The 27371-nt window shown below is 40.0% G+C and overlaps 1 protein-coding gene across 1 annotated transcript in view; it reads left to right on the top strand.

The window, feature by feature from the left end:
- The window catches only part of LOC119798756, a 41253-nt gene extending 21843 nt beyond the window's left edge, over window positions 1–19410 (top strand). The window contains exons 9-15 of the mRNA XM_038308362.1: window positions 6276–6282; window positions 6431–6524; window positions 12311–12389; window positions 15261–15495; window positions 15638–17432; window positions 17642–17815; window positions 19263–19410. Coding sequence (XP_038164290.1) covers window positions 6276–6282; window positions 6431–6524; window positions 12311–12389; window positions 15261–15495; window positions 15638–17432; window positions 17642–17815; window positions 19263–19410 — 2532 coding nt within the window. The remainder of the gene's footprint in view (window positions 1–6275; window positions 6283–6430; window positions 6525–12310; window positions 12390–15260; window positions 15496–15637; window positions 17433–17641; window positions 17816–19262) is intronic.
- Window positions 19411–27371: the final 7961 nt, after the last annotated feature.

Here is a 27371-nt window from a genome sequence, read left to right as displayed (position 1 = left end):
TAAAAAGATGACATTGACCCGCTAACTAAGTGGATGCTGAAGCTGTTCAGCGACAAAACTGTTCGGAAAACATGTAATCTGCCTAGTGCTCCTTTTGTTTCCCCACAGGAAGGCCTGAAGCCTGGAGACCGAGTGCTGATTAAAATCATCAAAAGGAAGAATTGGAAAGCTCCGAGGTGGGAAGGATCCTACATTGTGCAACCAACAACCCCCACCACTGTGAAGATATCCAGGAAACAGAGACTTGAATCCACCAGAGTCATTGTAAGCTGATTAAAGATTTTCCTCAGCAAGAAGCCCAGTTACCTTCACAGGAACCCCATAACTAAGGTACGGATCTGTGGTGAAGTCCAGCTTCAAAGGGGTTTGGTTTTTTAGGACCACTCGTCTCAACGCTGGTGAAGAAACCAACCTAACCCAGTCTTTTAGAGTCCGGTTAGTGGGTGTTTCCTTGGAGGGACTGGTGAAGATGGGAAAAACCAAAGTGGTTTTGCTGCCTGGTGATGACCGTTGGACCGGTGTTCCTAGAGACTCAAACTGACTGCCAGAAACAAAGGAGGAACAGAATGGTCTTTGATGGATCCACAGCAAGTCATCCTACAGTGCCAAAATGTGGTGGCAGCATTCCAAGCGCGTTGCTGAAGATTTGAACAAAACAGACTGTTATGTTTGTACTCATATTCCTACTTTTATGAATACAATATGAATTGAAAAATGCTGATGTTTAATATGCCCAACAGGGGGGAATGTTAGGGTTATTGAATGACAATTATAAAATTAATGTGTGTGCATATGAAACATTGAAGAAATAAGATGCTACATTCTGTCCCGTGATTCAATCAGGAGGTTTATTCTAGACTTGCTTTCAGTCAGAAGGCATTTACAGAGTCATAAACTTTTATGACCTGCCTCTCAGCCAGTTGGTCATTCTAGGGTCATAAAACCCACCCATCTGTTTCTGCTCTGTGAATAAAAGACTCTGCTGTTCTGTTGGGGGGCAGAATGGTGCTGGGATGTGAGCAGCAGTCTTTCTCATTCCTGCAGGAAAAGCTCTGTTAAAAAAATCCTTTTGTGCTTCAGATTCATTTTTGTCCTATGTGAAATATGAACTCACAATATTTTGAATCTAACAGAGACATCCTTGGCTCCAGCCTTATCAAAATATTACCCTTTGGTCTTAGCTGAAGGACGCCGCTCTTGTTCCATTTTCAAATCTTTCCCACAGACAGAATGAAGATTAGAGCTGTATATAGCCGGACTGAGGAACTGTCATCAGTTCTAAAACGCAACAGGCAGCTAATATTAAGGTGTAATAAACTCATACATCATCAATGATAATTATCCTAACAGGATCATTGATCATGTAAAGCAAAAAGTCTGAACGAACTTCAACAGAAAAAATACAAAGTTGTATTTAAGTTGAAAAGACATTTAGGTATTTCTGTATACTCAGGGCTGCATTTCAGGTCTTTCATCATTTTAAAAGCTAGGGGCTTTGCAGCCTACATAAGTTTTAAAATCTCCTTGAAACATTGGTATAAAACTTACCAGTTCACATGTTCACAGGTGAATTGATCTGTTTTCCTCAGCCTTTTAACCTCATTTTATTGTGATGTTCTGTTAGTGGCATCTTATCTGTTTGATTCCACTCTGTTCTCTCCTGTAGCCTCTTGATTAATGTTCATTGTTTTTATCTGGCATGTTTACATTAATGCTTTAGGCTGACATGTTGATAAATGTGCATTGCCCTAATTAAAAAAAAAAGCTCAAATTCAGGATAATTTCACTCAGACTGATCACTTCCTGTATTAATATAATGTGATCTTGGCACCCCTCATTTAAATTCAATTCAGTTTATTTCTATAGCACCAATTCACAACAAATGTGAAAAATTGTGTTTCCATAATGTGCGCTTTATAGAGACAATTCAACCAGATCATCCAGTCAGATTGATTCAAAGTTTTCTATCTAAGGAAAACCAGCTGATTGCATCGACTCATTGACTCTTCAGCAATCCCTCACACTAAGCATGCTTGTAGCGACAGTGGAGAGGAAAAACTCCCTTTGAACAGGAAGAAACCTCCAGCAGAACCAGGCTCAGTGTGAGCGGCCATCTGCTGAGGCCCACTGGGGTTCAAGGAGACAGAAGCAGACATAGAAAAAGAAGCATAGATACAAAAGGCAACTGTCAACCAGCTCCACAGGCGGCCCCGTCCAGGAAACACACAGCCAGGCAGACGAGCTCCGAGCCAGCTCCTCCTCTGCAATCAAGTGCTGCAGAAGGCTGTTATTCATCCGTTATTTTCTGGTGCGATGCAACAAGGAAACACCTAAAACATGCAGGACAGGAGGGGTACCATAGGAACAGGGTAGGGAACCACTGGTCTAGCCAGTCCGCCCAGTTACTGCAGCAAACAACAACAAGCAGCTCTGTTCCCTGGGCTCACATCTCCTCATGATGCCATCATGAAACATTTTCTTCAGAATGTCTCTTCATTCTCACAAGGATTTTATCAAACTGTCCCAATTTTCAGAGCAGGTTTCCCGCTGACTTGATTTTAGTTCTGAAAGAAGAACCAACTAAGTTAGCTGTGACGTCAGTCGTTATGCAAAGTCCCAGTTGGTTACTTCTGATTTACCTATTAAGGTGTGTTCAGGCTTGCAGTCTTGTTCAGTTTGGCCTCAGTCTGCTCCTCAGATGTTGTTCTTCAACTTTGATAAAACTGTAAGTTTGCTTTATTTCCAACTAGAACTTTGTTTATTTTTTTCCTGTCTGTTTTTTCTATTGTCTCAAGTTTGGAGAACAAGTTCAGTTTTTATTTTAGCATAAAGTTTACTTTCATCTCTCTGTTGTCTGAAGAAAAATCTGGGGGATTATTAGAATGTTGATGAACTTGAATCAACCGACGTAATAAAAAGCAGATAATTTTGTTTTCTATATTGAACAAACCCACATCATTCTATTTCTTAGTGTTGAGCCCTGCTCTCTGCCATTAAAATCAGAGACGCCAGCTCCCAGCAATATCCTGCTAATTCAAAATGTTATATAATACGTCACTATTAGTATGCGTTGAATTTAGTCAGATTATTAAAAAATTCTCTTCTTAATCAACTAGATTTTTCATGATTGTAGAATATAATAGTTCCTAGCATTGAATCAGAGAGACTAGAAATGTTTCTCCATGACTCCATTTGGTCGACTGATAGTAGAAAAGTTTTTAGTTCTTTTCCCCAAAGATTAAGAAAAATATTAAAGGATTTAATGGGTTTTAGAAAAAAACCCATTAAAACCTTCGCAAACAGACAACCAGGTGCGTTAAATAAACAAAAACATGCAAAGAGTAAAAAGTGCATGCAATAAGTAAAATATTTTTAAGAGCTTTTTTGTTTTTGGAGTTCTGATAATAATTTTATTTATTGTCCCAAATCCTTCAAAGTGAAGTATTCTGTTTCACTAACAATTGTATATTTTAGGTTTACAATTTAGCAGTAGAATAATTTATCAATTATTCATTAAAAAAAACAAGCAACATACCGTGGACTTTGGAAACTGAGGCAGAGGCATTTCTTATAAGAAATAGGTTCAAATTAATTTAACATCCTCAGATGGAGAGAAACAGCTCTGGCTTAGGCATCCTCAGTACATACTTTTATACTTTACAGAATCCCAACACACACTCTCTCTCTCCCATTGAAAACACCCACCCTCTGCACTAAAGAACTTTTTCTCACTGTTCACGGCATGAAGGAGGCTATGTAAACCTATTCTTATCCCTCATGACCTTCCCTTCACCATTGTCTAGAGTGGGGAGGCAACTGCTTTATGTCCCCCTACCTTAAACAATATAGAATGGTGGCTATACAATATTTGATGCTGAGAAACTAGTCCATGCATTTGTTACTTCAAGGCTGGACTATTGTAATTCTTTACTATCAGGAAGTCCACAAACTGTAGTTAAAAGCCTTCAGCTGATCCAAAATGCTGCAGCCAGAGTTCTGATGAAAATGAAAAAGAGAGATCATATCTCTCCTATCCTGGCTTCTCTTCATTGGCTTCCTGTTAAATCAAGAATAGAATTTAAAATCCTCCTTCTCACATATAAAGCCTTAAATGGCCAAGCTCCATCTGATATCAGAGATCTGATTGTTCCTTATGTTCCTAACAGAGCACTTCGCTCTCAATCTGCAGGTTTACTAGTGGTTCCTAGAATTTCTAAAAGTAGAATGGGAGGCAGATCTTTTAGTTCTCAGGCTCCTCTCCTGTGGAACCAACTACCAGTTTTAGTCCGTGAGGCAGACACCCTGTCTACTTTTAAGGCTAGGCTTAAAACTTTCCTTTTTGATAAAGCTTCTAGTTAGAGTGGCTCAGGTTATCCTGATCTATCTCTATAGTTCTGCTGCTATAGGCTTAGACTGCTGGAGGACATAGGGACCCCTTTTTCATCATTCTGCTTCATTCTATCTCTATTCTCCCACTCTGCAGAATCTGTTAGTTCAATCTCTAACGTTCTGCTCTCTCTGCTTTTTCTCATAGTAGCTTCATCTGGTCTGTTCCTGTTCGGCTGTGACTCCATCCTGGAGAGAAATATCAGCTGTGCTGCTGCCATCAACACCTTTGTTTCTAGATGTTGGAGCTGGGCCTGTTTTCCAGTGTAGACCTGTTTCTCTGACTGTGACTAACTGGATGTGCTCTCTTCATCCTCTGACATGGAAGCTGGCTCGGAGCTCGTCTGCCTGGCTGTGTGTTTCCTGGACGGGGCCGCCTGTGGAGCTGGTTGACAGTTGCCTTTTGTATCTATGCTTCTTTTTCTATGTCTGCTTCTGTCTCCTTGAACCCCAGTGGGCCTCAGCAGATGGCCGCTCACACTGAGCCTGGTTCTGCTGGAGGTTTCTTCCTGTTCAAAGGGAGTTTTTCCTCTCCACTGTCGCTACAAGCATGCTTAGTGTGAGGGATTGCTGAAGAGTCAATGAGTCGATGCAATCAGCTGGTTTTCCTTAGATAGAAAACTTTGAATCAATCTGACTGGATGATCTGGTGAACTGGAAAGTGACCTGAGATGACATGATGTGAATTGGAGCTATAGAAATAAACTGAATAGAATGGAATTAGTCAGGCAGGCACACTCAAAACATTTTATCTCACAAATAGGCCAATGAAAAATATGGATCCACAATACTTTTTAAATATTAAAAGAAAACAGAATAAAACATTGTCCTATTATTGAGAATAGATATATAATTATGATTAGTTAAATAAACCTGCTAAACTGCTGCTAAAAGTCACAGTTTCAGGATGATCCCCTCTTAAAGGGATGTTAATATTTATGTCTTACATATCTGACCATATGTGCAAAATAGGGAGAATTTGAAATTATATTTCTTTTCCTATATTAGAGCTAAATAACGTCATCCAGTCAGTAATCTGGTTGGTATGTAGTAAGTACACTGCAAAAACGATCTAAAAATGAGTAAAAAATGTCTTAAATTAAGTGTATTTACCCTCAATTTGAGCAGGTAAATGAGATGGTTTGCCAATGGAATGAGCAATTTTACTCTTAAAATAAGATATTTAGATGCACTTGAAATAAGACAATGCAATTGCGTTTTCTAATTTTAGGTGTAAATTGTCTTGTTCCATTGGCAAAATGTTTCTTTTATCTCCTCAATCCAAGAAAAAATGCACTTATTTTAAGAAAAAATGACTTATCTAGATTTTGATTTTTTCAGTGATAACACCTGGTTTGTTGAGCTCCATGTGATTTTAATCTTTAAAGATACTATATAAAGAAAGATTAATTAAAAGATGCACAATATCCATAAGATAAAATAAAACTAGCTTGAAGTAAAGTACACTATTGAATCTGCTGATTTAAAGAGTCAGAAGAAAGAAGTTGCAAAGTTTAGGAGCCACCAAAAACCATAGCTTCCTCTGCTCTTAATGATTATATTTGGAAAATAGGTTTCCCTGCCTTCTTTTACTGTTTTATTACAAGAATATAAAATATGCTATGATTACAGGTGATGCACATCTGAATTGTTTTCCTTCCGCTGGCATATAATTTCCCTTTAAGTACACTTGAAACCACAGGCAGTTTGAAAAGATGTCTGTTTTACTTTGGGGCAAATTGCATTAGCTGATGAGTCAATTGCTGAAGATCCTGTAGGATTGGTTGACAGGTGGCCTCATGCCAATCAGAGCAGCAGCTGATCTTTTTCCAACATTAATGATTTATCAGAGCTGATGTTCAGATCAATGATCTGTGTTTCCTCTGCAGGTAGAAGGTGAGTGAGCTGATGTGGATTCAGCAGCATGGATCAGTGTGAGGACAGAGAGGACGGAGCCCCTCCCTCTAAAACCACTCAGAGTGAGGAAGATGAAGCTCAGAGGTGAGATCTTCATCTCCTACTGTCCTCAGTCCTTTTCACACAGCGTTTACTATATCAGGCCAAACAGACCTGGTCATGAAGCTGCTGCTGTTCCTCAGTGGTTCTTCATCCAGACTGAACAGAACCAGCTCAGTACGGTACCAGTGGGTTCTGACCAGCAGCAGAACCAGCTGAGTGAAACCAACCAGTTAGTCAGAGCTCTGGGTTCCAGCAGAAACCATCTAGAAAAACTCACCAACTTTTACCACATTTCCTGGACCAACATGTGTTCAACTTTCTTCATCCTAGAAATAAGGACAGCTGATCAGACATTGATGGAAGAACCTTTACATTGACCCAGATCAACAGAACCAGCTGTTCCCTCTATTCTGATACTGACTGGGTCTCTAATGGGTCTCAATAGAATCAGTTCTAATGTAGCAGAAAGTTTCCTATAGCTAGCAACTTTATTGATTCTCAGTTTTTAGCTTCTTGATGTTAAAAATTCAATCAACTTCTAGATTAGAGATAGATTGATACTTCAGCCAGGCGATAATTCTGGCAGATATTATTATTATTGCTTTGGAATCTGCAAATACATGCATGTTTTTGCTTATTTATTAGTGCATTCAGCAACCATATCATGAAATAGCATAAGGCACATGTATTGCTGCTCCCTCTTTATGGTATTGATTGTTAACATCTTGCTTGATGTGTAAATACACATTTCTTTTTGTTTAAATTGAGACATTTTTACACTTTTTATCATCATCTAAATGGAGGAAGTGGAACAAGTATCTGCCTAAAGGATCAGCCCAAATTGATCTCCAGAGGATATCTGGGATCTGTTAGACTAATGTCAACATAACCCATACTGGCATCGGCCCTAAAAACTCAATATCTGCCTATCTCTGCTCTGGATGTGAGAAATTCACAAATTTCCAATACATTCCTGCATTTTTTCAGCAGCTTTCCTCTGGACTCATGAAAGGAACAAAATGAAAGGATTAATTAGACTGAGGTTGTTCTGGAAACCAAGGTCACACCAATAGAACAATAGATAATGGGGAGAAGAGGAGAAGATTAGTGGAACAATGTCAATTCAATTCAGTTTATTTATATAGCGCCAATTCACAATGTCACAAATGTCTGAAACAATGTCTGTTTCTCATTAGTGTGTCAGAAATTATATTCAGTCTAGCACTGAGGAGCCTATTGAGCTACTTAAAGAGCCTTGGTCTAACCACTTTATCTGTAAAGCTCTGACTCCGATTCACAACAGATGTCGTCTGAAGACACTTTCGAAAAACATCCAGTTTAAACACAGAAAAAGAGTCAATCCAATTGAATCATGCAGTTGGATCTGAAATAAATTACAGATATTGCAGTTTAATCCTAGTTAAAACTCTGGCTGCTGATCAACAACTGGCATGGTGTAGGGGTTGAGTTTGCAACGGTTTCGTTGTCGACGTAGCTGCCACAGGTTTAAATCCCAGCTTGGTGAACTTTGAGCATGTCTTCCCCCTTTCTCTGCATCCATTTCCTCTCCTTCTACTTTCAAAAAAATAAGAAAATTACGGCCACTACTTCCTAAAAATAATCTTAAATCAAACAGGTTCAGTTCCCTATTTAAATAAAATGAATATTATGTAAATATATGAAGAGAACCATGACTCACAAAAGGAATTTAATTGGAGATTCTAGTTCTAATTGAGAACAGTATGAGTTAGGATCAGCATGGATACAACTGCTTCCCTTTCATTACTGAAAAGGCATCTAGAATAAACGCGATGGTGGACTCAGTAATGAATCTGCTTTAGTTCCACCTCAGTATATTACAAACACAACTCTAATGCTACGTTCACACCTAACAAGCTCTGAGCAACAGAACAGCAACTTAATATGCAAAGTCTATGGTTGACAAGCATTAAGGTACATCTAAAGATCCTGCAGCATTTCTAGAGCAACAGAATCAGCTCTTCTTATTATCATCAACCAATCAGAGAAGCTGATCTGGGAGCTGGCAGGGAGACAGACACAGTGCTGCTGAAGCAGAGCGCTATGATCACTCACCTGAAACTGTCTGATGTGTCTGACCTTATTCTCTACAAGCATCAAAATAGAATCAGCAGAAGATGTTTTGCTGCTGAAATCACATGCCTTGTGAATGTAGAATAAAACTTCACAAAGCTCTACAACATCCTCTTAGTCAGAGCGAAAAATTATCAGGATTATTCTACTTGTCAGAGATCAGCACTAAGATCAGCAAACTGTCCTCTGTCATTTCAAACCACCTCCTCTCAGAAACTGTTCTTTCTGCTCATTAAACAAGGCTGCAAAATACTTATGGGGATTAATGATCAGGAACATGTTGGAGGATAATAACTGGATAAATTGTTACATAAATCATTTAGAACATTAAGTTTATGATCTAATTCTGTTTTCTCACAGCTCTCGTTGGTAATATTTTTTTTAAAGCAAAGCTGGTCAGAGGATATTTTAATTGGTTTTCTTCTCTTAGGAATCCCAAAAGAAAGAAACTGTAACATGAACTAGAACCAAAGTCCAGCTGTTTGTCCTTGAAAAGCAACAAGTCAATGGGTCATCCTTTTGATTTTAAGACTTCTGGACCTTCATCCTCAAAGAGGTGAGCTCAATCTAACTGCTGTAAGCATGGAAACAGAGTCAGTCTAGAATTGTTTATGCTCCAGCATGTGTTTAACCTATGCTGAGCTCTATAACCAAATAACTAGGTTCAGTTCAATTAAATTCAATATAGTTTATTTAAATAGCGCCAATTCACAACACATGTCATCTCAAGGCACTTTACAGTTCACCAGATCAGCAGAATGAATGAAGCTGAATGATGAGACGTGGTCCCTATGTCCTCCAGCAGTCTAAGTCTATAGCAGCGTAACTATAGAAATAGATCAGGATAACCTGAGCCACTCTAACTAGAAGCTTTATCAAAAAGGAAAGTTTTAAGCCTAGCCTTAAAAGTAGACAGGGTGTCTGCCTCACGGACTAAAACTGGTAGTTGGTTCCACAGGAGAGGAGCCTGATAACTAAAAGATCTGCCTCCCATTCTACTTTTAGAAATTCTAGGAACCACTAGTAAACCTGCAGATTGAGAGCGAAGTGCTCTGTTAGGAACATAAGGAACAATCAGATCTCTGATATCAGATGGAGCTTGGCCATTTAAGGCTTTATATGTGAGAAGGAGGATTTTAAATTCTATTCTGGATTTAACAGGAAGCCAATGAAGAGAAGCCAGGATAGGAGAGATATGATCTCTCTTTTTCATTTTCATCAGAACTCTGGCTGCAGCATTTTGGATCAGCTGAAGGCTTTTAACTACAGTTTGTGGACTTCCTGATAGTAAAGAATTACAATAGTCCAGCCTTGAAGTAACAAATGCATGGACTAGTTTCTCAGCATCACCCCTGGACAGGAGATTTCTACTTTTTGCAATGTTCCTCAGATGAAAGAAGGAAATTCTAGAAACCTCTTTGATATGGAATTTAAATGACAGGCCCAACAGATTGTGAAGGAATATGTGTTGGAATATGTGTTGGATGTTCTCCAGAACCAGTCAAAGTCCCACATTTAGCCAGAACCTGCTGGCTAAATGTGGGCATGTCAAAGGCAGATTTCCAACTTTTGCTATTTTCATATGTTTTGCTCTAAATCACATATGCATGATCTAGTTTGCTTAATACAGTAAGTGATCTTTGAGATATGCAGAGCTCTGCTGCATGATATTGTACTCGGACTCAACTGCACGCCATATAAAATGTAACAGCCATATCTACATGTTGCATCATCACATCTGTTCCAAATGTTCTGTGCCCACAAAAACTGCTCATAGAAAGATTGGATTTTGGCCAACTTGGTGAATGCATGGAGGCAGCCAGACTAATACCCAATGCCAAATGCAGCTTTGAATACACTGCCTGGCCAAAAAAAAAGTTGCCACCAAAAAAAACGTCATTCACTCTAATACTTTGTTGGACCGCCTTTAGCTTTGATTACGGCACGCATTCTCTGTGGCATTGTTTCGATAAGCTTCCGCAATGTCAAAAGATTTATTTCCATCCAGTGTTGCATTAATTTTTCACCAAGATCTTGCATTGATGATGGTAGAGTCTGACCGCTGAGCAAAGCCCTCTCTAGCACATCCCAAAGATTCTCAATGGGGTTGAGGTCTGGACTCTGTGGGGGCCAATCCATGTGTGAAAATGATGAGTCATGCTCCCTGAACCAGTCTTTCACTATTTGAGCCTGATGAATCCTGGTATTGTCATCTTGGAATATGCCTGTGCCATCAGGGAAGAAAAAGTCCATTGATGGAATAACCTGGTCATTCAGTATATTCAGGGAGTCAGTTAACCTCATTCTTTGAGCACATCCTGTTGCTGAACCTAGACCTGACCAACTGCAGCAACCCCAGATCATAACCCCGCCCCCACAGGCTTGTACAGTAGGCACTAGGCATGGTGGGTGCATCACTTCACCTACCTCTCTTCTTACCCTGATTGGCCCATCACTCTGGAACAAGCTGGACTCATCAGACCACATGACCTTCTTCCATTGCTCCACAGTCCAATCTTTATGCTCCCTAGCAAATTGAAGCCTTTTTTCCAGTTAGCCTCACTGATTAGGGTTTTCTTACAGCTACACAGCCGTTCAGTCCCAATCCTTTGAGTTCCCTTCGCATTGAGCGCGTGGAAATGCTCTTACTTTCAGTATTAAACATAGCCCTGAGTTCTACTGTTGTTTTTCTTCGATTTGATCTCACCACACGTTTAAGTGATCACCGATCATGATCATTCAGGATTTTTTCCCGGCCACATTTCTTCCTTGAAGATGATGGGTCCCCACTATCCTTCCAGTTTTTAATAATGCGTTGGACAGTTCTTAACCCAGTTTTAGTAGTTTCTGCAATCTCTTTAGATGTTTTCTCTGCTTGATGCATGCCAATGATTTGACCCTTCTCAAACAGACTAACATCTTTTCTACGACCACGGGATGTGTCTTTCCACATGGTTGTTTAGGAAATGAGAAGCAAGTCATTGAACCAGTTTGGGTTAAATAACTTGTTGCCAGCTGAAAGATAATCGCCCATGTAGCAATTATCCAACAGGAGGCTCTACCTATTTGCTTAGTTGAATCCAGGAGGCAACGTTTTTTGGGCCAAGAAGTGTATTTTTTGCTTTCTTTGGAACAGTGCACCCAGCTACTTATTTCATTTTTTTTTTCTAAATCAGTTATGCTCACTGACCTCTTCATGTTTTAGGACTTGCAATGAACAGGGATGACACGGGTTCGATGGGTCAATCCCTCCAACGCTGTACCCAGTTTACTGCATAGATCCTAAAGCAATACTATATAGAGTCTTATCAGCTGATAACCAATCATTACCCTTGGTCAGGAGGCATTGGTAATCCCTAAGAATATCTTTCCTCACATTCTGTTTGCAAAGTCTCCAGCATAGTTAAAGCATCCATTGCCACATTACAGCAATTTGTGTGAATTCCTCATACCTTTTTTAATACATTGATTTACTGTGTTGATCAATGAAGTGGGAGTATGATGGTGAGGAAACATTTAAATGTGTGCGGAGTTTGATTTAGAATTGAAGCAGTTTGTGAACCAGGTGTTATTTGTGTGACAGGACAGCATCTGTTTCAGTTTGGGATCTGAAAAAGTTGTTCTCTAATTAAGGATCCCTATGGAGTGACAATACATTTTTGAGCAAAGCCTCAGTCTCCATCTGTGTTGCCAATATTCCCTGTCTCCAAAATATGTATTTCTGTAAAGATGGGTCAGAGTTGGCATTATAATTTCCATGCTAAGTTTATACTTTTACTCTTGGTGGTTTCATCTGTAAAAACTTATGGAGGAATATTTCCATCCTTTCTAATTTCTCCTTGTCCCTCCACAGATCGGACCGACTGAACTCAGAGGAACTCAGGGGACTGTCTGCTCAGCAGCAAAAAGCCCGGCTGATCTCTATATTTATGGTCTGCACATGGACAACTGCTTTTTCATCAATTATGTCCACACAATAATTTTATAATTGTAACTCTAACATTTCCCCCCTCTTATACATAAAAAACATCAGCATATAGCACTTCTAAAAAGATTTTCACTACATACATCATGAATGCATTGCAGATAGGGAATTCAGTAATCAAAGTTTAATATGCAAAACACAACAATATTAAAAGGAAAATTCAAGCAAAAAGGTAAAATTTATTAAGAATGTAAAAAGTTTAAAAATAATCTGTCCCTTGAGTAGGCAAAAACTCTCCAATAGAGAAAAATTCCTACTCGACCCCTCCCGAGGAGGCGATCATTATCCCTGTAAAAGATTACACAGCTTCATCATCATCATTATCTTCATCAGCATCTCGGCGGAGTTGAGCATAAGTGATAGCTGAATATTGGATTAGAGTGGATCCTATCATTTTCTGAATCATTGATTGTAGGCATGGTAGAAGTAGGCATATAAGTACAAACATAACAGTCTGTTTTGTTCAAATCTTCAGCAACATGTTTGGCATGTTGCCACCACATATTGTACCGTATGTATGACGTTCTGTGGATCCATCAAAAATCATCCTGCTCTTCCTTTATTTCAGACAGTCAGTTTGAGTCCCTAGGAACACCAGTCCAACGGTCACCACCAGGCAGATGAACGTCATTAGTTTTCCCATCTTCATCAGCTCTTCCAATGAAACACCCATTAACTAGGACTCTAATGGACTGGGTTAGGTTGTTTCCTTCACCAGCGTTGAGATGAGTGGCCCTAAAAAAACCAAACCCCTTTGAAGCTGGACTTCACCACAGATCCCCCACCTTAGTTATGGGGTTCCTGTGAAGGTAATTGGGCTTCTCACTGTGGAAAGTTTTTAATCAGCCTACAATGACTCTGGTGGATCCAAGTGTCTCCCTCTTGGATCTTCACAGCGGTTGGAGCTGCTAGTTGCACCATGTAGGGTCCCTCCTACCTCGGAGCTTCCCAACTCTTCCCTTTGATGATTTTAATCAGCTCTCGGTCTCCAGGCTTCAGGCCTTCCTGTGGGGAAACAAAAAGGAGCTCTGGGCAGATTACATGTTCTTTGAACAGTTCCGTATTTGAACACGTTCAGAATTCACTTAATTAATGGGTCAATGTTCTTTTTCTTTCTCTTCTGCCCATTGTTTTCCTTTTCATAAGGGTAGAACAAAACTAATTCTATTTCAAAAGGGGTCAAACCATCAGATATGGGAGTAATCCTCATGAGTAATTTTACTAAATGCAAACACTCTGACCATGGCTTTCCTGTTTCTGCCATGAATTTTCTCAATCTGTTCTTAACCTCTCCATTAGCTCGTTCCACCAATCCTGCACTCTGTGGATTGTAGGAACAGTGATGTTTCAAAGTTTATGTTTAAATGTTTAGACATTAGTGATACCACTTAATTTACAAAATGTGTTCCATTATCACTTTGTAAGATTTTTTTTTGGATACCATGCTCGGGTATGATATGTTTATACAACACTTTTGCTACTGTCAGTGCATTGGCATGTTTTGTGGAAACAATTTCTACCCATTTAGAAAAATTGTTTACTAGGACTAGGCAGTACTTGTACTGTCCACTTGGGGTGAGCTCAATGTAGTCCATGCTAATTACTTCAACTGGAGCTGTACCTCTTGGTGTCTGTCCTCACTTAGTTCTCTGATTTGTGAGTTGATTTGTGAGTTGTGTGTGTTACTATACTATATTCATTATAACTTTTTAAAAGCAGTAGTAGTTACACACCTGTGTGTGTTACTATACTATATTCATCATCAGAGATGGGAAGTAACAAAGTACAAATACTTCGTTACTCAAGTAGATTTTTCTGATATTTTTACTTTACTTTACTACTTATTTTTATGGCAACTTTTTACTTCCACTCCTTACATTTTTACACAAATATCTGTACTTTCTACTCCTTACATTTTAAAAAATTGTCTCGTTACTTTAGTTTTGAATCGTTTCAATGGAGTTACCGTTATTATTTTTCACCTCATCAATACCAAATTCAATCTAATTGGATGGGAATCTACGTTGCATTTGACGCACCACTACAAGATGAATCGACAGATTCGGCGGTATTCATTGGCGGCAAATCATTGTAGCTTGGTGGCGGTGGCGTTAGCATAGTAGCATGGACGACGAGATGATTGAAAATGAACACAACGGAGATCTAGTCCTATTGGCAGACATCCATTTAAAATGTAGGCAACGGCATGAAAAAAGTGGTTTCTACTTTTACTTTTATACTTTAAGTAAATTTACAAGCCTGTACTTTGTTACTTTTACTTGAGTAAAGAAGTTTAATCAGTACTTCCACTTTTACCAGAGTATTTTTTAACATAAGTATCTGTACTTTTACTCAAGTACGGAAAGTGAGTACTTTTGCCATCTCTGGCGTTGTGTAGTAGGAAAATAGTATTCAACTATTCATCCTAGTTAAATAAACGGAGATCGATGGATTTCACTCAGTCGGCACATTTTTTCATATTTTTGCAAAGAGAGAACAGTTCATCATACAGCCCTTATGGCACAGCATTCTGCTCTGTTCTGCTAGAGCAGCGTTCGTTCCCCCTTTACTAACTATAATGGAAAGTAGTCAGAGTCAAAACAAATTACAGACACTTTGGTTAAACAGTAACATGTTATGAATAAACCTTGAGAAAGAATCTGGTTTGTTATGGGAAGAAGCTATGTCTGGTCTACAAACACTATCCTGCAGGGAATGGTGCGGCCTTCAAGGTGAAACAGACAGTCAGTCTGTCCAACATGGATCTGATGTTTGACTCCATGATTTCAGTCTAATGTTTTCATCATAAATCTTTCAGTTTCAGTTGCTGGAGAAAAACATTGTCACTTTTGTGAAGAACGAGCTAAAATATATCCAGAAGATTCTGAGTCCAGATGGTCCAGAATGCCTAGAGCATCACAGAGATGATGATAAGGTGTTTGAAGGAGAGGATGAAGAGATGAGGAAGAGCAGCAGAGAAGCACTGATGAAGATCACAGTGAACTTCCTGAGGAGGATGAAGGAGGATGAGCTGGCTGACCGTCTAAAGAGCAGTAAGAGGATTATTACAAGGATTTAACCTGAGGGATAAATCACAGATTTCTTGATTTATGAAAATTAAATCACATTTATTCGAACAAATCTTCAGAAGATAATTTTGTTCCCTCAATAGGTTTTTTTTATTTTTTTATTTAGAACTTCATGCTGCATTTTGTCAACATGAACTTAAATCTGGTCTGAAGAAGAAGTTCCAGTCTGTGTTTGAGGGAATCGCTAAAGCAGGAAGTCCAACCCCTCTGAACCAGATCTACACAGAGCTCTACATCACAGAGGGAGGAACTGGAGAGGTCAATGATGAACATGAGGTCAGACAGATTGAAGCAGCATCCAGGAAACCAAACAGACCAGAAACAATAATCAGACCAGAAGACATTTTTAAAGTCCCACCTGGAAGAGATGAACCAATCAGAGCAGTGATGACACAGGGAGTGGCTGGCATTGGGAAAACAGTCTTAACCCAGAAGTTCACTCTGGACTGGGCTGAAGGCAAAGCCCACCAGAACATCCAGTTCATATTTCCATTCACCTTCAGAGAGCTGAATGTGCTGAAAGAGAAAAAGTTCAGCTTGGTGGAACTTGTTCATCACTTCTTCCCTGAAACCAAAGGAATCAGCAGCTTTGAAGACTTCCAGGTTCTGATCATCTTGGATGGTCTGGATGAGAGTCGACTTCCTCTGGACTTCACCAACAAGGAGATCCTGACTGATGTTACAGAGTCCACCTCAGTGGATGTTCTGCTGATAAACCTCATCAGGGGGAAACTGCTTCCCTCTGCTCTCCTCTGGATAACCACACGACCTGCAGCAGCCAATCAGATCCCTCCTCACTGTGTTGGCATGGTGACAGAGGTCAGAGGGTTCACTGACCCTAGGAAGGAGGAGTACTTCAGGAAGAGATTCACAGATGAGCAGCAGGCAGGCAGGATCATCTCTCACATGAAGACATCTAGAAGTCTCCACATCATGTGTCACATCCCAGTGTTCTGTTGGATCACTGCTACGGTTCTGGAGGAAGTGTTGAAGACCAGAGAGGGAGGAGAGCTGCCCAGCACCCTGACTGAGATGTACATCCACTTCCTGGTGGTTCAGACCAAAGTGAAGAAGGTCAAGTATGATGGAGGAGCTGAAACAGATCAACACTGGAGTCCAGAGAGCAGGAAGATGATCGAGTCTCTGGGAAAACTGGCTTTTGATCAGTTAAAGAAAGGAAAGCTGATCTTCTATGAATCAGACCTGACAGAGTGTGGCATCGATATCACAGCAGCCTCAGTTTACTCAGGAGTGTTCACACAGATCTTTAGAGAGGAGAGAGGGCTGTACCAGGAGAAGGTGTTCTGCTTCGTCCATCTGAGTGTTCAGGAGTTTCTGGCTGCTCTTCATGTTCATCTGACCTTCATCAACTCTGGAATCAACCTGATGGGAAAAATACAAAAGACCTTTCAGCACTCTTCACTCTTTCAGAAACCTAAACTAAACTCTCTTCACCAGGTAGCTGTAGACCAGGCCTTACAGAGTCCAAATGGACACCTGGACTTGTTCCTCCGCTTCCTTCTGGGACTTTCACTGCAGACCAATCAGAGTCTCCTAAAAGGTCTGCTGACAGAGACAGGAAGTAGCTCCCAGACCAATCAGGAAACACTTCAGTACATCAAGAAGAAGATCAGTGAGAATGTTTCTGCAGAGAAAAGCATCAATCTGTTCCACTGTCTGAATGAACTGAAGGATCGTTCTCTGGTCCAGGAGATCCAACAGTATCTGAGTTCTGGAACTATCTCCACAGATAAACTGTCTCCTGCTCAGTGGTCAGCTCTGGTCTTTATTTTATTCTCATCTGGAGAAAATCTGGATGTGTTTGACCTGAAGAAGTTCTCAGCTTCAGAGGAGGTTCTCCTGAGGCTGCTGCCAGTGGTTAAAGCCTCCAACAAAGCTCTGTAAGGACACTGATTGTTACTGCATTTATTGTTCATAGTGAGAAATCTTTGAATGCTGCAGTAAATGTGGATTTATGTTGTTTTAGTTTAATTTTACTAAACAGATCACAATAGGGAACATGGGGACATATAAAGTTAGACACTTTCAACAGTGTTTCCAATTTTTGGACTAATTGTTAAATAACAAATATTTCTCCCTGTCCCCTCAGACTGAGTGGTTGTAACCTCTCAGATAAAAGCTGTGCAGCTCTATCCTCAGTTCTCAGCTCCCAGTCCTCCAGTCTCAGAGAACTGGACCTGAATAACAACAACCTGCAGGATTCAGGAGTGAAGCTTCTATCTGCTGGATTGAAGAATCCAAACTGCAAACTAGAAACTCTCAGGTAAATGATCTCTATTATATTAAAACCAGATTTCTGACCAGTGCTTCATCAACAATGACCAAATTATTTTGTTGACTTTCCTTTATTCATGAAGATAACGAGAACTGTGAAGCTAAAGATGGATCTTTGATGATGAAAAAATGATGACTTATGGGTCTGAGTTTTTGTTGACAAAGAGACTAAATAAAAATGTTCTGTCAGAAGTCTGTCAGATGTTTAAAATGCATCATTGTGCTGTAATCTGCTAAGCAGTATTGTAGAAGCAGTTTTATTGTCTTATATCAGAATTAGAAATCAGAATCAGAATGTATCCTACAACATGGCCCTATACTTACTTAGCAACAAAACAGTACATCTTGAAGTTCAAGTATAAGTCTTAGCAATAATAAAGTCTCTAATGCTGTAGAATATAAATATCTGGCTGGCTTGCCAAATATGGAAGCAGTTGTACTGCGTTATGTAGTCCTGTTTCTGACCTTATGCTCACTTAGCAACACAGAGAATGCAACATGTAAACAGAGAGTCTACAAGCTGGGAGTCACGTACGAATCGTGGCAAAAACAGGGTTCTTACTGGCTGACTCGCACACAATCAGGTCATGAGCTAAGAGATTTCCAGGAAGAGCGTCCAGTCGTGCACGTGCATCCACACAGTGCGATGTGGAGCCTATAAATGCCGCCCACAATGGATTGAAGGTTGGGGGAAATTACAGATGTTAGGACATAGCGCTGAATGTATGAAGTATTTAAGACAGCTGTATGAATTCGGTTTTGTAAATGAATGTTCCCCCTTCCGGATGACGATGGTGTGAATCGAGGCCTTCTTCTGTCATAAGAGAATTCTACCAATGAGCTTCCATAGTATCAGCCATGCCGCTGTTTCCTGTTTGGTCACACCGCCCACCTAGCCTGCAGTGCTGCACATTCTGCATGATCACAGAACCCGTAGTAACTCCGTTTGTTCCAGCTGTGCAGTATCACGTCTTTGCCCTCGCTTAGCTCCAAGTCTGTGCTTCATGCTTCATACTGATGGTTTGTTCTCAGTAGTATGGCTCTTCCTGCCCTTGATACTTAATAAACTATATGCAGCTGATCATGGACTTCATCCATTAAATCCATCAGTGAGGTGAAAAAACCTGAAGACCATAATACTGTTTCTACAGCGACCACTAGTGTATCTTTGGTATTTTAGGTCCAGTTTGAAGAAAGCTTAAAGCCAGCCTCTTTTGTAAAATGCTTGTCAGTTTGTCCAGTCAGGTTCTAGTCTGGATTAATCAGTTTAAATGGCATTTTTATTAAATATAGAACAACATAAACACAGCGTTGCATTTTATTGCTCAGTTCAGCTTGTGTTTTGGGGGGGTTTTCCCTAAAATGTTATGTGCATAACTTTGGTTCTACCTTAACATTCTCCTGTTCCATTCATGTGTTAAACTGTGTGTCTGCAGGTTGTCAGGCTGTCTGATCTCAGAGGAAGGCTGTGCTTCTCTGGCCTCAGCTCTGAGATCCAACCCCTCCCATCTGAAAGAGTTGGACCTGAGCTACAATCATCCAGGAGAGTCAGGAGATGCAAAGAAGATTGAATTAAAAGTTTGAGAAGGCATCTTTTTCCCTTCCTTCTTTGTCAATCTGACAGAAACAGTAGACCCCCACCACAGCATTCCCTCTCACACATACACATTCTCATCATAGTTATATGTAGGGACCAGTGACGTGCGGTCAGGGGAGGCAGGTGAGGCAGTGCCTCACCAGCCATCATGGAAAGAAAGAAAATATATAATCATAAAGTAATTTAAATTGTTATATTCATCCGGTGGTTTGTACTAAAAAATATTCATTTTTCATGTAGCTTCACCAATTTCGATTTTTATTTGTTCAAAATCGCTGAATTTTCTTATTTTCCCATTCAAATGCTTGGAAGCGATGCCGGTGAGGCAGCAGCGAGCTCTGCCTCACCTTGGATTGCGCAACCCCTGGCTCTGCGCTGGCTGCAAAGCGGAGAGAGCATGTTGCTGTACGGCGTCAATAAAATGGTTTAAACAAATGTAATATGTGAACTTATTTCTAATAATTTGGCTTATGTATATAATGTACAGAGCTTTTTGTCACCAACTGTGTTTGTGTAACGTGTTTCGTGTAATGAGCGATTATAAACGGCAGAGAACAAGTTCGAGGTGAGGCAGGCAGTTCTCTTGCCTCATGGCAGGGGGTGCTCAAGAGACTGAAAACATAAGGCAGGAACAGGACGGATCAAGGAAGGCTTTCTTCCCTGGCAGTGATCTCCATTGAGACAGAGAGACTTTTAAAACTGAAGGAAGATAAGGAGGACTTCTATTCATTTATAAGTAAAGGTAAGACAGTAATAACATTTATTTTGTTTTGTTTTTTAAGGAAATGTGTGTTTTGTGAGCTACAGTTTGTATGTGTAAGGATGCAGAAGTGAAACATAACCTGTAAACTGCTGTCAATCTATGCATCTATTTGCAAATCTGATTCTGATGACGTCAGTGCCTCACCAGCTATGAACCTCACCGCACGTCACTGGTAGGGACCATGTGTTGACTCCCATTGATCTCTTCATAATCATTATTCTAAAGTCTAGTATTTTTGAAAATATATGTTCCATTAAAGTTATACTTACTTTCTCTTTTGGAAAAACTTGAATATTGCTTGCTGGAATTTTTTCATGTGCCTCAAATATACATTTGAAAATATTATATCCTATGAAGTCATTCATGTACAGTATTTATATAGAATTTAACTGTATAAATATTGTATTTCTATAATCTCTGTATCCACTTCCACTTATAACTTTTTTTTTCTTTAAAAAGAAATATTTTAAATGTGATCCATTATAGGTATCCCTCATCTACAATATTTATAAATATTTGTATAAATTTCCCAGTAATACTTTATGATTCATGTATACAAAACATTTTGAAACAGACAAATATACTTAGAAAATATTGTTTTTTTCATCTATTGAAATTTCTTCTAACAAATCAACTGCTTGTGCAGTAGAGTGATTAGATCGAAATCTGTACTGGCTATTACTTAATATATTGTATTTATTAATACTATTATTTAATCTAGCAACAAACTGTTTTTCTATTATGCTTAAAATTGTGTAAGTAATGATTTTGGTCTATAATTTTAGTATTCCTATTTATTTCCACTTTTATAAATTGGTATTACTTTAAAAAGCCTGGTCTGATTCGGAGACCAGACCAGGAAGCAGAGTCGTAGTTTAACAGACATCTCTGCAGCTTCTCTATTGTTACCCACTCTTTACTCCATCCAGACAGGGTCTTGCCCACGACCAAAATCTAATAAATTTGCAAAGATTCCCAAAGGAGTAAATCTCTTCATCCACAAACTGAAGCATTAGAGACAAATGAAGAAATAGAAAATTCCTCCAAGACTGATTCATCTTTCACATAAAGCTTTGTGAAAAGAAATTGTGACAGATATTAATGAATGAATTAATGTTGCAGCACAGGCTGAACATCTCCCAATACAGAGTCCTGTGGGTACTGGGACTCCATTACCTGCTGCAGTATCATCTCAAGAGAGCTACATAACATGGCATCCTCTACATAAAATGCTCTCAGGTTTAGATAATGAGTGTGAAGACTGAGACACTGCCAACAAACTATCTGGCTGCAATAGACCATAAAGTAAACATGCACAATGCAGGAAGAAAAACAAAGACCTCAGGCAAGATAGTGGACAATGTGGACAGTTAAAAGGCTAGTTTATTAGGCTACTCTAACACACTACATATTATATAGTTAATAATATGGTTTCTAAATGTATTTATACGTACTCAGTGTGAAACCTGGGCCTGTTTCAATGAACATTGAAGGGATATCCTGACAATAACGGCAGACAGTTCTCAGACTCATCTGCTTTTAGCTTTTATAGCAGTCGAGCTTGAGAGGTTCAGCTCACATAGATGTGGGGCATTGTCAAAATAGTTTTGTTGGCCACGATTAGGAACAGCTTGGCAACAGATGACCAAAAACTCTTGTGCAGTCGGAAAAAACATACAGAGGCAATTATTGCAGGAAGGACTCATATTTATTTTTACGTCTGCAGACGGAGAGAAAAAGCTCTAACTGGGGCAAGTTCAGTACACACGTTTATACAACAACTCCCAACACACACATCCCCACCACACCAAGGACATTTCGTGTCAGGTTAATATATATTTCACTAGCCAGATGGAACATCTCACAACAGCCATCTTCCCGTCCCCCTGTTCATGCCATAAGGGACGCTGAGGGAACCCATTCTTAGCTCTTGTGACCTTTCTTTGAAGCCTGTGACTGAAAACATACCTCAACATTCTGACTCCACACTGTCCAAAGGAAGAAGAGCTCATTTTTGCTTTAAACCAGGATCTTGTTCCAGTGCAATGAGCTCTTCCTGCTCCTTTAAAGTCATGTCCTTTCCAGCAGATGATCCTGAGCTGTACAGGTCCCTAATCCAGTGAAGACATTCTGTTAAAGCTGAAGAGAAACAAAAAGTGACAACTTCTCAAAGGTTTTAAAATATGTGCCAATCACCTCCCATATTGCACCAATGTTGTCATCTTGGAGTTTCTGGTTGAGCAGGATAATCTCCAGGTTGCCACGCTGCACATGTTGTTGCCAGAGCTGCTACCCATTCATTTTATCAGTAAGCAGGTTTTTTATTTTGGTCAGTCGTCCGTTTGTTCAGTTCATTCAGATAATGAAATATATCAGCCAGGTATGCCAGCATTGCACACCACCCATCACTTGCAAGCCGCTTTGAGCCGATGCTGGTGAGTTTTTCGACCTCTCGTTTGTCAGAAATACGTCAAGTTCCTCTCGCAATTTATTATACACGGACCAGCGCTTTGTCTGGCAACAAACACCGGACATCCATTTAGAACAATAAGATTTGATGTTCCTCTCCCATTTCTTCACACAAAGAAGCAAAGAAGCGCCATTTCAAAAGTTGCGTCTTCCCGAAGTTCACAATTCGCATAGCATCATCCAAAACAAGCACGTTAGCTATATCTTTGGCCTCGTCGGGGAAAGCATGTAATTAATATTGGCTTTTTACAAGCTGGCGGTAATAATGCTTCTGCCACAATGAGGTACTTTTTTGATTTGGGGGGGGTGTTGTAGTCTGTGATCATCCGAATGCCTTTCCACATCCTCCTGGTGTTGCTGGCGTCGTGGAAAAGATCCTGGATCTTCTGGCTGTGGTTCTGCTTCGTTAATCTGCTGGCACAGTTTAAGCTGGCACACACTGTTCTCAGTGCCTCTTTATCACCAGACTTGGAAGATGAGTTTGGTGCTTTTAGTGATTTCTGAACCTCTCAATTAATCCAGGGTGGTTGGTTGGATGATGATGTTCTTAGTGATGCTGACGTCCTCAATGCATTTCTTGATGTAGGCTGACACAGTCATGGCATACTCATCAATATTTAATAAGTTGTCATATGTTGCTGCAGCCTTGAAGATGTTCCAGTCAGAGCATTTAAAACAGTCTTGGAGTGTCTCCATGGCGCCCTCAGACCACACTCTGACCTCTTTAACTGTTGGTTTAGCCCTGATCAGCTGGGACTTATATGCAGGAATTAGCATGACAGATAGACGATCTGATGACCCGAGGTGGGGGCGGGGGGCTGCTCTGAATGCATCTTTGATGTTATAGTAAACCAGGTCTAAAGTGTTTTCACCCTGAGTTGCAAAGTCCACATGTTGGTAGAAATGAGGGAGAAGAGTCTTCATGTTAGCCTGGTTAAAATCCTCAGCAATGATGAAAACTCTCTCTGTGCAGATTGGAGCTCAGAGATAGCCTGGTATAGAGTCTTCATGGCCTCGTAGTAGCCCACATTGCTTTCAGGACACCCCCTACAAAACCAGTGGTTTAATGACGACACGCCACAAACATGCCATCACTGGTCAGATCAGGCAGGGGACCACAGAAAGGGGTAATGTTAGACAACAAAATAATGATTTTTTTTCACAACCTCAAAAATAATTACCTAGAGTTAAAGGTATATTCCTTGATTTTTTTACAGAAATTTTGGTCACTACAGTCACATGAATAACTTCGCATGCACACCACATTCCTACCTGCTCCTCCACTATTGCATGAAAGAATCTCCAGAATACATGCTAGTAATTTTTCTTTCTTTCTGTCTTTCCTCTGAGCTCTTCCTCTTTTTCTCATAAACATGTCAGACAACTTTGTTCTTGCAATTCCCAGCCATTTTCAAAATATATCCTGAGTGGCAGAGCTGAAATGAACAGCTAAGCTAAATGGACACACAAACACTAGAAATGCTGAAAGACAATGCCGTAAATATCAGTAAGCAGAGACAGCAGTTGCTTACGGGCCCACAACCTCTTAGGAGCCCCATCATTGACAGCCTGTGGGCCCCCTACGCAATTGTGGACTAGGACGTCTCTTTGCAGATGTAATGGTACGAACAATTTCTCTTAAACCCACCTGATACTATAGTGCCTTACTGCAGTATTTATACCGCAACACATGCCAGATTTCATTATGATGGTGAGCCGTTTAAACAGGACACCATTAGCAAAAGAGACAGCGGTACTTTTAATTATTATGTTAATAACTGTGTATAGTTCATTAGACGGTTGGTAAAAAATACACTCTTATAATATGTTTAAACCACAATAAAGATCTTAAAAGAACGATGTATTCGAGTATTTAATTTTTTACTCTTCGACTTGGAATAATGGGTAATCTACAGCGTCAATTAAAACCATAACCGTTACGTACAATGTGTTAGTGACGATAGATACCAAAAAGAGGCACTGAAGCGGATTCCAAAAAAGAAAAAGGACCGAAGAGGGAGAGGTGGACGCTGCTGCTGCAGTGAGTAAAGATGGCGACCAGGAGTTGAATGGAGAGAGCGTGGGTGAGGAGGGGGGGGCTGTAAAGCTCAGGCTAGCTCGATGGCGTGTTGTGCTAACATCCCAAAAAGGGTTCGATAAGCGTCTCCCTGACAGTTTTTGGAACTTTGGATGTGTGTAACATGTGGGGGTGCGCCGTCACCAATGGTTCCATTCAAGGTGCGCAGTCACTATTTTTCCATATGTGTTGTGTGATCATATACTACTGAGAGTTACATAATTGTATCTTCTCGGCCGATTTATGGAACTGTTGCCATATCCTGAACCTTTATCACTTGTTGTACTTCATATGGGGCCCACCTAGATAATGTTGCATACGGACCTATTGTTGGGTCGTTATGCCATTGCTGAAAGAGATTGATGGTCTAACATCCTCCTCCTTTCAGGGTGGAGCCTGCAGGAGAACGATGGTTGACACCAGGTCTGAGGAAGTGTAAGTTCGTTTTTCATTGATTCCTGACAGCAAAGCAGCTCACATCCAACCATCTTTAATATGTCCATCAATCATTCAGGAGTCCTTATCAAAGTGTGATTGTGTTTGTTCTCTCCATCAGATTCCTGTCAGATCATCGACCCAAACACAGTGAACAGAAACCTGAAACTATCTGAAGGCAACAGGAAGGTGACCTATGTGGAGGAGCTTCAGTCCTATCCTGATCATCCAGACAGATTTGATAAGCGGCCTCAGCTGCTGTGTAGAACTGGTCTGACTGGCCGCTGTTACTGGGAGGTTGAGTGGAAAGGAGGAGTTGATATATCAGTGAGTTATGGAAGAATCAGGAGGAAAGAAGAAAGTAGAGACTGTTGGTTTGGATGGAATGATCATTCATGGAGTCTGAGCTGCTCTGATGCTGGTTATCATGTCTGGCACAATAACAGTTCCATACATTTCACCTCCTCCTCTGCCTCTAACAGAGTGGCAGTCTATGTAGACCATCCTGCTGGTTTTCTGACCTTCTACAGTCTCCTCTGACTCTCTGATCCACCTCCACACCTTCAACACCACATTCACTGAACCTCTGCATCCTGGGTTTGGGGTCTGGTGGTCCAGTTCTGGTTCCTCTGTGTTTTTGGGCTGAGTTAATACTTCAGTCTTGTACAAACATGTAATCCATTAGTTTTTAAAACTGTTAAATAATACCATGGGGACTTCTTTCTCTTCCAGTCCTTTAAAGATTGAAACTAAAAATAATTTAAGATCCACGCCATTTTTCTACCCATTCTCAGTGTTATAAGTCACATTTTTGCCTTTTGTTGTCCTTTTAGCTGAGAATGTGGCTGTGAAAAAGCTAAATGTCTTCCTGTTTTATCAAGATATGGCTTAATGGTTTGAGAACTCTTGTCTTTGATCACTCACTCACCCCCAGAAGGTTTGGCTGCTTTAGGCTGGTTTAAATCTACTGCAACACTTAGTGAAAGTTAAACGCAGTAAACTCAGATTCTATTGTTAATGGATGTTATTGGGCTCATTTCAGTGTTTTATCTATTATTGAGGTTAATGGTTAAGAATATTGTGAAGCTGTAAATGCAGTAAGTTGATTTGACTTTATTGTCTAACTGGTGCAGAGGGGAGTATATTTGGCAATTAATAAAACTCTAACTTTGCTTCAATGTTTCTGTTAAGGAAATTACCTCATAAAGACAAACAGCTATTACATATATGTTACACTAACCTTTGTACTCCGTATTAATTTACATTAATCAATGTCATTTATCTGGCTGTATATAGCAACAGGTTTATTTGGTGAAGGGTTTGGTTTCAATTTATGTTCAGGTTTTTTTTAATTGGTGTTGGGTTTGGTTTGATGTTGAATTGTTTCTCTATTGTGTGTATTTTGTTGATTCATTTATTGCTGTTTGTCAAATTGTCTGATAAATTCCCATTCGTTCGTTCATAAATTCAGTTTAAAATTCGGGTCCCACTCTCATCCTATCGGCTCTTGGATTTCTGGTCATTATCATTTTAAGAATCCATTTCAGCACCTTTGGATGATGTTTAAATTATGGCTATAGGTAACCATTAAAAGCTGATTTTCTATAGATGATGTGTGTCAATTGGCGCTATAAAAATAAACTGAATTGAATTGAAAAGACCTATTTTATTCTGTAGAACCAGCACACACACATGTATATATAATTATTGTAGAAGCCAATATGTACAAACTCTATAAAAGAAGGGAAATGATGTGTGCATGGGCGTGTGTTTCAGCGGAAAACACAAATCGGTTTCGACCGCTTGGCGGAGAAAACGCTGTCAACCCACAGCTGGCTGTTTGTATAATTTTTTGTTTTTGTAAGCAAGCAACACTGGGAATAAATCAGCTTTTAAACTGCATTTGGTACTGCCATTGGTAGGATTTCCTGATAAGCGCCACTAATGTTCCGGTTGTACCTCCCATGTAGGGGCTTAACCTCCCATGACGGGGTCTCTAGCACCTCACCTTCTGTGCCCCATTGTCTGAGACATTCACTGAGCATGTTGTCTATTGGAGTCTTGTGCTTGATGTACAAATGGAACCTGGATGTTTCATCCTGGATAGTGTCTCTCACGCTCATTAGTCCTCAGCCTCCTTCTTTTTGGCTGGCGTACAGTCTTTTTTTTTTTTTTTTTTTTACAGTCTCAGGGTGCTGGATTTG

This window comes from Cyprinodon tularosa, unplaced genomic scaffold (genome assembly GCF_016077235.1).
Source record: "Cyprinodon tularosa strain WSP-4 unplaced genomic scaffold, ASM1607723v1 ctg634, whole genome shotgun sequence".
In the NCBI taxonomy this organism is placed as follows: Eukaryota; Metazoa; Chordata; class Actinopteri; order Cyprinodontiformes; family Cyprinodontidae; genus Cyprinodon; species Cyprinodon tularosa.
This window is presented reverse-complemented; position numbering and strand designations above follow the sequence as displayed.